Here is a 10,972-nt window from a genome sequence, read left to right as displayed (position 1 = left end):
AAAAAAAAAAAAAAAAACAAAGATGGACTCTATGACTTGACTACATTAACATTAACTGAACATCCAGAAGGTACCAGGTATTGTATCAGGCATGAAGTTACAAGCCTATGCATAGTACAGGCTCCTCAAAGCAAAGGGAAAGAGTGCTTTACAAAGGTAGCAACCAATCTGCAAGACAGAAAATTTATGATCCAAATGTTCTTCCTCTGCAGCTTTTACCTCAATAACCTAAGCTTTCTCTTCTCTAAACTTCTAATTCACAAAAGATCTCCAGCCCTACTGTCACTGGAGAAGTATCTGCTCTAGCAGTTTGAAGTTTTTAGATTGTTCTTCTTTATGGTAATGACAATATAGAAAGAGAATCATTCAAAGCATTGGTTTTATGACGTGTTTCCAAGATGAGAAGGAAAAAAAAACAGGGAAATTCCATAACAGCACTTTGTGTTCTCTGTCCTGTGGAAATAACTTATCTGTTTCATCTCTATTTGGAGAACATATTCATTCAGATGCTGCAACCCAATTATTAATGTGACCATAAAATTATCAGCGAAGCCAAACCCTACAGCTTGGAAGCTTCAAGGACAATTAGATGGATTATCAAAGCAATAAGCACAAAGGATTACATAGTTTTAAGCCCTCTATTGAGAACACTCTCTTGCTTAATAAAATTTTAGCAGGCATACCCTGATTGACATCAGCTGCTGGCAGCCGCCTGTGAATTAACCACATGACAAGGTCAACACTTTAAATTTTATTCACAAATTAATCTGCTGACATTCATGGACTCCAAACAGTTGATTCCTTTAAACAAAAGGAAAATCCTAAACAAAACCTCACCTTCGTGGTAATGAAATCCTGAAAATAATTCTCACACATGGGAGAAACATACATATATTTAAAAACTGACAGACCACCCATTATGTTTTCAACTAGCTGAAAAAAGAATGACCACAGATATGTCTCATTACAAAGAAAACATGACTCCTTTGCTTCTTAGCCAACAGACATCAGCCAAACCATGCCATTTTCTCCAGAACTGGTGAACTGGGTTGGGTTGTAAATAAAAGAAGCAAGAGAAAGGAAATTGAGTGAGTGTGATGTTATAGAAGGAGAGGATTAAGAGTAAAAGTCAAGAAGTGTTTCCATGTCATTCAACCACCTGTAGGAAAAACTCTACAGTGGCTTCCCCTTCAATTTAAAAGAATGCCCAAAGGGCCTTTCATTTTACACACTTCTTCATCTCTCCCCCTCTCACCTGCTGCATCTATTCCAGGAGCCCTGGCCTTTTTTTCTGACTTGCACACAGAGGAGCAACATTCCCACTGCAGAATGTTAACACATGATGGTCTTTGTGCTTGCAGTGCCCAACCCTGGATCAACAGATGACTGACTACTGTTTTATTACCATCAAGGTCTCACTAAAAATGTCACCTCCTTAGAGTTAATTCTAAGCCAAACTGATGTTTCACAACACTTCCTTGACGTTCAGCTGTATCAAAAATTATCTAACTGTTCACTCATTTATGCATTTATGTTGCCCTTCTGCTGCTCCCTCTCCACTGTGAGCTTCATGAGGACAAGGTCTCTGTCTTATTTGCAGATGTCTCCTGTAGAGCCTGAAAAATGTTTGACACTTAGTAGGTGCTTAATAACTATTTGCAGTAATTACTGACTGTAACGGGGAAATATGTGCTTTCTACAAAGTGATTAGAGTAAAATATTTTCAGGAAGGGCTTTAGAAAAGCAATTTCTTACTGAAGAACTCCAAGGTCCTAGAAGATTCATCTTGTACATTTCAGGTGCCTGAAGCCTTTGTCCTGCCATTGCCAGGTTCACTGCCTATCCCAAGCTGCCAATTACGTGTGGTGCAGAACACAGGCCCCAGAGTACAAGCAAGGTGATGGGGAGCATCAAAAGCCTGGGGTCTAAGAATAATGAGATCCTGGAGCTGAAGAGTGACTGTATTATCTCTGTAAAGTGAGGCTAGCATAATTAGAAGGCTCGGGGCTCTGATGCAAGTGAGGCACTGAGAAACTTGGACACTGGGCAAGGAAGGAGTGTTGATGTTGATGAGGCTTGATAGATATTTGCCCTCAGGTTTAGGGCAGGAAGGTTCCATGAGCTTGGAATTCACACTTTCCTGTGAGCACAAAAAGAATGCTTTTAGAAAACTGTTAAGAAATACCCCTGGTTTTGCCCACTATAAGAAGGTAAAGTTTGGATATATAAACTAGCACATATAAACAAATATTAGGTACACTTTTCTCCTGACTGCTGGCCTATACCCACTAGCACAACACAGTAGTGGAGCAGTACGTCATCTACAACCCAAGCCAATGGTTTAACACCACATTCAGCATGAGCCATGCCACTGCTAGCACCTGAGCTCAAGGATGGCACTTATTTCACTGTGCAAAATGACCTTGGTCAGCGCTGAGCTTAGAGCCAAGCTCCAGTAGAATCAGCGGATGGAGAAAGGCTGTAAGTCTATATAGCACAAGAGAGAAGGGAGAAGGGTGATGTCATGATGTGGAAGAGCCTTGGCATGGGGTGGACAAATCTGGAGCCAGGTGGGAAGGTGCAGGAAGAATGCATTCTTGGGGCTTGTCATTAGGAAGAAAGGGGTAAGGACTGAAAAAACACTGTGTCTGATGAGAAACAAGGGGTGGGAATAAGGCGCAGGTATTCATCCCTCTCTCTCCTGACAAAGCCAACAGGAGAATGGAAAGGCCAGATGTGGGGATCTGAAGATGCCCAACGTGGGAGGTGATAATGGAAAGATGACAGAGGCAGCCATAGTGCAATTCCAGCTCTGGTTCAAATATAACGAATCACAGGCAGTGTGTGGCAGCACTTTGGAGCAGAATATGGTCACCTGATCAACAAACTGCACAGAACTGAGAGGTCATGTCTGGGTTTCGCAAGCCCAGTGAGATAATCACGGTATATCATCACAGACAATCCTTTTGTCAAATGTTTATGTAACACAAAACATAATGAGGAAAACAAAACATTTTCAATTTAAAACCCATGATGCAGAGAAGTTTACATAGCGAAGGGGATAAAAAATACTGACTAGCGATGTTGACAGAAGACCTTCTGTGCATACTGTTACTCTGGTGAGTGACTCCTATACATGCCAATTTGCCCCCAAAGTGTTTAAAAGCCAATTCAGATGGAAGCTTTTCTCCTGCCACAAATTTAACATTCTGGTTCTCATGTCTATGCCCGAACACAAAATAATATTCAGAAAATACACATCTGCATGTTAAAAATGTCAGAGAGGAAAGGCCGGCTGAAACAGGAGGAACTCTGAAAGCATAAAACACCCCCTCCTGTTCCTGGATGACTGGACCAAGAGACAGTCAACACAACTCCAGACTGGTCCAGAAAATCCGCATCATCAAACTTTTAAGATTATACAGCCTTCAACAATATACTACAGAAAGACTCCAAGGTTATTTTCTTTTAACTGGGGGAGAATTAGCAACCTCCCCAACAAAGGCCAAAATCTGCCTGGTCTCGGGAGGCTGACAGAACTCACCAGAGAATAAAACCAGGGAAAGTAACTCAGAAGTTATGACAATGGCAGTCAGACAGTCCAATATAAGGCTTGGCAATTTTTTTTCTCCAAAGAGCCAGAGAGTAAATGTTCTGGGATTTGCAGACCAAGAGGCAAAATTGAGGATACTAGAAATAGGTATCTTCATTAAAAAGTTTCACCATTTTTATCATCAAAAGTAAAAGCTTTAGTAATGGACACCGAAATTTGAATTTCAGATAATTTTCATGTGTCACAAATATTATATGTTTTCAATTTTTTTTTCAAGTGCTTCAAAACATAAAGTCCATTCTTAGTTTGCTGGACAAAAACAGGCAGTGGCAGGATTTGACCTTCAGGCCGCGCTTTGCCAGCCCCTGTTCTAGCAGGGCAGGTGGAGGTAGAGCAAACATAAGCCATGGAGTCAGCATATGTGTCTGTGGTTGTTTTTTCCTCAAAGTTTTTTAAAACACCATAAAGCTGCACTGAAACATCCCAAATTCCCTGTGCTTATAACAAAATCATATTATTTACTTCATCCAGGAGCTGATGCTCGCTTCTAATTTAATTTAAATATCATCTTAGCTGTAGGTGTTGCACTGGTTTTGTACAATGAAAGCAGAGACAGGAGCAAACTGGGAAACACGCATTAATCAATTTCCATGACCATGATGAGCTTGGCATTGGGAAGGCATCTGATATGAGGCATCTGCTCTACAAAGCCAGTGACCCCCAGCCACCGCTTGTAATGCTCTCCTGTTCTTATCTTGTAGGCTTTCATATCGGACGGGGCAAGACACAGCTAATTGTGACACATGCAGGAACAGTGCATGTATTATCTATAGGTATGTTAACGTTCTCCTCTTCCCAATTTCTTATTATGAGTGACAAATGATGTTTACCCACAAATGCAAGAACAATCTGGGGCCATGCTGGGATGATTCTTTCAGACAAGAAGTGAAGGACCTTACTCGATTGTAATTCTAAGCTACCTCTAAATACTTCACCCCAAGTATAGAATCATGGGATATGGGAGCGCTTGAACCCATTTATCTTGCAAATGTATTTTAGTGGTTTCAAAAATTGGTGTAAGTTTGATGGCTTGCTCCCTTGGAATCAATAGCAATGAGGCCTGGGCTGTGTGTTCTGGAAAGGCTGTAAAATATAGGCCCTTCAGAGGGTATAGATCAAAGGCTAGAAACCACACCATATGTGCTAGGAATACCATGGAAAGGCCTGGGCTGCTCCCACCAAATGTGCAATTTTATTTCCTGGGAACTCTCAAGGATTGTGCCACTGGCCTGACTCGGGGCAGAATCCCCTCTCCAGAGCTCCTAAAGTTGTTTCTTGCATTTTTTAAATTTGAAGTTTGTTCATATAACTGACATCAACAAGAATACAGCAGAAACTGCCAACAGGAAGCACCTTTGTTAGGCTTTCATCATCAGTAATTTTGGGTTTTAAGATACAGTCAAAACCTTAAGAAGAATTACGATCTTTTTTTTTTTTCTTTTTGGAAATGTAATTTTTCACCAACAAAATATAAAAGCAGTGAGAAATGTTATGAGTAAGTTCATTTTTTAAAGTTTAGGCTAATTTTAGTGATCAGCCAGCCAACTTATCAAAAAACAATGATCAAACCACAACACCCTCTAAAAAGTTATTCAGTTACTGTCCTCTGCATTAAGAACACAGACATGGAGAGAGCAAAAAGGCTTGAGGCTACACAATCTTGGACCCATCAGGGTTCTCTCCCAAGGGAGATCCTAGATCTGACTGTCCACACCTCCGATCCAGACAGAGCATCCCAGACAGTGCCCAGGTTCCTTAAAAGGAAGGCTGGGTCACCTGGAGACTTTATCTGGGAGCAGGTAGAAGAAACCACAAGGTAGAGATGTACCGAAGGCCACATGAGCAAATTCCTTATTGCAGAGGTTCTCAACCAATGGCCCATTTGCAAAGTCTGGAGAAAGACGTTTTCAGTTGCCACAACTGAGTACTGCCACTGGTATCTAGCAGGGAGAGGCCAGGAATACTGCTGACATCCTGTGCTACCTGCACAGGGCAGCCCCCACAAGAGCTATCTAGTCCCACATGTCAACAGTGCTGAGGTTGAAAAAGCCTACCTTACTGAAACCACTCTGCCTTAAAGTCTTATAAGAGGCACACACAGACTGTCAAGCCTCCTGGCAGCAGGCAGGGAAGAGGGGCCCCTGCAATAGCCTAGCATGACGCACCAAGCTGCTGACTGTTCTTGGCAATAGCCAATGAGGAGGTTAAAATGAGGCATCCATGTAGGTCTTTTTTCAACAATTCCTCCAAATTAGAAACTCAGTGATAGCAACAGATCGGAGAAGTTCGCTTCATGGGAAACTTTTCACTCCATTCATATTGCAAAGGGGAATTTTGAATCAACAGTGAAGGATTAGAAGGCTGACATAAAATTACCCTTCACTAACATCAGTATGTTAGTAAGTGTGGAATGTAGATAGCCCGGCATATCCTCAGAGTTCAGGTTCTGTTACTTTGGAAGCTAAAACTCATACAGTCTTTAACACAACCAAGCAACAGTGAGTCAGGACATCCAGGGTAGGTTCAGAGAATGAGCTATTCAGCCTAAACCTACATAACACTCTGTGGGTGATCCAAAAAAAAAAAAAAAAAAAAAAAAAAAAAAAAAAAGACCTATTAGAACACTGTCTAACATCACTGAAATAATTTAAATGAATTTAGCTGTAAATCCAGAACTCCTATAAAAAGTGACATTAAAAGTGACTGAACAAGTCTGTGAAGGACAGAAATCTGTCTTTTCAGGAATTACTCGAGGGGTCACTGTTTTGAATTGGCTCAACCATTACTCTAAATGAATCCCAACACATCAGCCACTGGTCCACATGCTAAAAGAACTGAGCAACAAAGCACCTCAGGAATTTGCCAAGATTTAGGAGGACTCACTAGGCAGAGGGTGAGGCACTGTGATCACTCTGGTTATCTCACACGAACAGGGAAAGTGCGTGACGACTCATAGAGAACTTTTACTGCAGATGCAGTGATTTTACAGACAGGTGATTTTGGTGGCACCTTCAGAAACTGAATAGAGATGTAGCCCTCTGTAGCCTGCAGACCTGACTGTCACCCCTGTATAAATGGGAGATGCATCCTGGAAGAGGTGGTATTTGAGGAAAAGTGGAGTTTTAGATCTCTTTTTCCTGATTTTTAAAATCACTCCCTTGGAGAAAGTGGTCACAATGGCAAAACATCCCTACAACAGCCAAATTTTTGCTGCAAACAGAAGTTACCCCGAAAGGCCTAGCAAGGAGGTCCCAGGGCAGTCTGCAGAGTAGCATTTCGGCTGGACTCCCAATGCCTCCCAAAGCCTTTATTTCATTGAGTCCTGTCAATGAAATAAACTAGTATGAAACTCAAGAAATGAACTATTCAAATAAAGATTGCACTATGACTACCAAGTTGAACATACAGAGCTCATCAAATGCTGTTTCCTAAATTCCCTATCACGTTATAATGGAAATAATTAAAGTTTAACAATTACTTTTATAGTGGTTATTATGTTGGATAAGAGCTTTGTGAGGTTGTAGGAAGAGATGATAAAGGGAATGAAAGCTCACTTCTGGTCCATTAATTGAAAAAATCAATGGGGAAATCATAAAAAGTGACAGGTACCTAACTCAAACATGTGATTTTTAATTTGAATCACATGAATTGAAATCTTACATTTATATGATTTCAAGTTATGGCAGCCTTCTGAGGTGAGGCCCAGATGTTTTCTTTGAATGTGGGCACCCCCACTATGATTCCGAGTTATCTTCCATGAGCCATACCAATTTTCCTGTCTTTAGAGTGGAGTAAAGTCCTGTGGCAGAATCTGAGATCAGAATCCTCTGGATCCATACTTGGCCTGTCCCTACCTTTTTCACTCAAGATTTTGTGGCATCCCACTCTTTCCAAAGCATTGAACTCACAGCAATGACTATCCTCTCATGCCTCCTTGGTTTGCACACCATTCAATAACTACATCATTTCAATCGTGAGTACTAATTGTATAAACAGGTCCAGGAACAAATCTGGCATCCTCTTGGTAAGCATGAAGCTTGAGAAGTAAGAACAGAGGGTCACAGGCCAACGACAGAGAAGTCAGTTAGTTAAAGGTCCCAGCGTCATGAGTGTACCACTTTTATCATGGAAGGACATGGCCATGTGGTTAATCTGTCGTTCATCTGTCAGGTAAGAGGGTTTCTGTAATCCTATCTGACTACCAAAGACTGGATTACTAGGAGGAACAGATACTTTGACTGGCTCTGGGAAGCTGCGGGTCTGTCTGATCCTGCCCTGGTGGCTGAGAGTTGCTGATACACAGGGACAGGTGACTTCCCTCAGGGTCCCACTGAGCAGAGAAAGGGGAGGATGAGCAATGGGGATTGAGCTGGGTGACTTCTCAGCTTGCAGTCAGCCCTGTGAGTCAACCCCCAAATGTCAAAACCTTATTTAAGAATAAAAGTTTCTTTGGTAGAAAAGTGTTCAGAACCCAGTGAGTCCTTGGCCAGGAGAAATCACTTATTCAGGTGACCCTGTAGCAGTATATATGGGTGGCCATGGCACCTCAGGAGTCTAAACTCAAAGGGAGCCAGAGGGTGTCTCCAAATTTTAAAAGCTTTACGAATCTAAGTCCATGTCTTGTCCTCACCATGAAAACTTGCAGGCAAGTCCTCCTTGAATTCCTGCATACGAATCTGTAGAGAGACAGTCCCAGCAGCAGGGAAGAGTGTGCCTCAGGTCAGAGTCCTTCAAAGCCTGGCTCTTAGGTGCAAGGGCCTGAATCCAGGAGTTCAGGAACTTTCCTGTGAGTCCCTACACCACCATTACCCACCCCCTTCTCCATACACACCGCGGGATGTCTGGAACACCCTGGGATTGGGTAGCTTAAAGGAATTTCAAAATAAAGAAGTCTTAGAATGCCACATGACTGTGGTTGTCCCAGAGGCTTGAGAACACGGGGGGCCATCATAGCTGCCAGCATCTACACGTTGCAATTTGTCATAGTCTGCTTTCTGGAAGGCTGAATGCCCTGGAGGGCAATGAATTTGACCCTGCCTGTCTTGCATTTAAATACTGCTTTTCACTCTAAACCCAATTACCCTCTCCTAGCAGCATTGCTATCCACCGTGTTTCCAGTAATGCCTGGCCCAGGGAGATGAAAAGAGTCCTGTGTTCAAGGCCTGGCCGCCTGAGGCTTTAGCAACAGGTCCTGTAACAAATGTGTGCCTTGGCTACGGGAGGCGGGACATATTTCTCTATGAAAAATAATTCTGTCATGGAAATATAGAGGACTAGAAAAAAGCATCCAAAGGACAAAAGGTCTTGATGCAATTTCGCGAGGAAGAAACCACCAGTACGACAAGCGACAGGTTAGAAAATGAGCCCGTGAGAGCCTGCCGCGTGCCTGCAAGGCTGGGGCTGAGCTTCTGCCCTCTCTCTTGGGCGGGCGTCTGTTCAGTCTCCAGGTGCTCTGGGGTTGCACTAAGGGATCATCAAGGTCTAAAATCCCAGGAACTGCTTTCTACAATTATGCAAGGGATGGAACTATGGGCTTCAAGAGAGTGCACAGAAGGGTAAAAGTGTGGAGAGTCACAAGGCATTTCTCAACTGAAAACACCCTCTCCTGTGCTGGCAAATCTATTTAGTCAGCGCTGAGCCACACTTCTTCAGCAGAGGATGATGGGCCTTCTCTTAGACCACTGAAACCCCAAGTGCCAAAAGTGATATTTTTGAAGGATTTTGAGATGGTTGACACTTACATGTTTTCCGAAGATGACAGACATCACTTCAGCTGTGATCTAGACCAATTGTGATACTCTAATTAAAACCACCTCAGCATGAAAGAAGATGAGATTCGAGTTTCAGTTTTCTTGAGTAAAACCTTTCAGGTTTATCTCCCATATTTCTTGTCAAAATGTGCTGTAATTATTTCAGAAAATGTTTTATGGATAAATTACTAATATAATCTTTGCTCATAAGCAGTTGAGATTTTTTTCTATTCAGCCCTATTTTGGTAATTCTTTTGTCAGACTAATCTGATGAGTCACACCACTGATGAGTCACCTTTTGTTCAGATGTGGTTTCAGAAAGGAACACATCCGGCAAACCAGCCATTCTCTCCTTTACTGAAATGGTTAATTTGTAAAATAATACTGCAACAAAATGGCCTGCATTCCAATTTGTACGTTTTCATGAAAATAACATGTGCCAACTGCAATCCAAAGGCTTTTGGAGATGCAAGCAACATTTAAAAGATAACAGGAATTCTGACTCAGATTAATTAAATAGCATCTTTCCCAGAATTTAGAATCTTCTTGTAAAGTGGTAGAATTCTTACCATTAGTTCCAAGCCCTGAGCGACCACAGCCTCCCGGAGCATGCTGTGCCTGCTTCATTTCTGACCATCACAGCCACCACAAAAAGTGGCCTCAAGTGACACTAATCTTTCTGCAGTGGATCGAGTGGGCTCAGAACCTGACTGGATGAGGATGCCACAGGGCTCCGTGCCACTTGCCTGCCACCACAGAGCGGGGGAGCTTGTGAAATGCCTTCCCATGGATGCCATGCTTTCACCGTTTGATATGATCCGTGACGGTCAAGGACAGGTGGAGTTTTAAACAACCACTTTGATAGAAATGCTGGAGCCCCTTCCGTTTAGGGAGCTGATGGGCATTGATTGAACAGGTATTTTTCAAGGGAACTCCTAAGAGATAAGCTCTGCACCAGGCACTGGGAGACTGAGAGGAGTGCGAAGCTGGTGAAGACAACTCCATGCATGCCCCTTACCCTGAGACCCTGGGATGACTCAGGAGAGAGCTGCAGTGAGAGGGAGCCCTCTGTACTGAAGGTGGGAGCCACAGGTGCAAGGACGTAGAAAACAGGTGAGGAGGAGGTGAAGGAAGCCAGGGTGCCGGACCCAGCAAAGCACATGCCAAAGAAAAGAAGACAATTTGGAGGGGGGCCACGTTAGGGAGGATTTCGACGGGCTCTCTAGGGCCCTCCAGGCTAGAGTTAGGAACAACTGGCAGGAACTAGGGGGGAAACAGCCAAAGCATCCCCAAGGATAGAAGGGAAACCTCAAGATCTGTGAACACACCCCCTTAGAGCAGCTGAAGAACTTCCCAGTCAAGCAAAATCTTAGACTGCTTCTCAAGTAGGAAGCTCCAAAAGAATGCAAGGTCTTTCTCCAAATGACTGGAGGATTTCAGGAAAGATGAGGAAAATAGCTAATATTATGAGATTGAATGAAGAACTCACAAAAGCAATGGGATGCATTTTCTCAAACCATCCTTGGTAATATATTGCATCACCAAGAAGACCACAAAACAGAGGGTGCAAAGAGCTCCAGATGAAGTCACACACGCTGGCACTTCACTG

The 10,972-nt window shown here is 42.8% G+C and overlaps 2 protein-coding genes across 5 annotated transcripts in view; one reads left to right on the top strand and one right to left on the bottom strand.

Moving 5' to 3' along the window:
• Window positions 1–10,972, bottom strand: part of DOCK1 (dedicator of cytokinesis 1) — a 528,332-nt gene that overhangs the window by 291,153 nt on the left and 226,207 nt on the right. The window lies entirely within an intron of this gene.
• The window catches only part of INSYN2A (inhibitory synaptic factor 2A), a 59,595-nt gene that overhangs the window by 37,467 nt on the left and 11,156 nt on the right, over window positions 1–10,972 (top strand). For 2 of the 3 annotated variants that reach the window (XM_032281993.1, XM_032281992.1), the window contains one exon: window positions 4,315–4,386. The exons of the other annotated variant lie outside the window; for it this stretch is intronic. In XM_032281993.1, coding sequence (XP_032137884.1) covers window positions 4,315–4,386 — 72 coding nt within the window. The remainder of the gene's footprint in view (window positions 1–4,314; window positions 4,387–10,972) is intronic. 3 annotated transcript variants of the gene reach the window in all.

This window comes from Sapajus apella, unplaced genomic scaffold, assembly GCF_009761245.1.
Source record: "Sapajus apella isolate SASKATOON/1434 unplaced genomic scaffold, GSC_monkey_1.0 scaffold13, whole genome shotgun sequence".
In the NCBI taxonomy this organism is placed as follows: Eukaryota; Metazoa; Chordata; class Mammalia; order Primates; family Cebidae; genus Sapajus; species Sapajus apella.
This window is presented reverse-complemented; position numbering and strand designations above follow the sequence as displayed.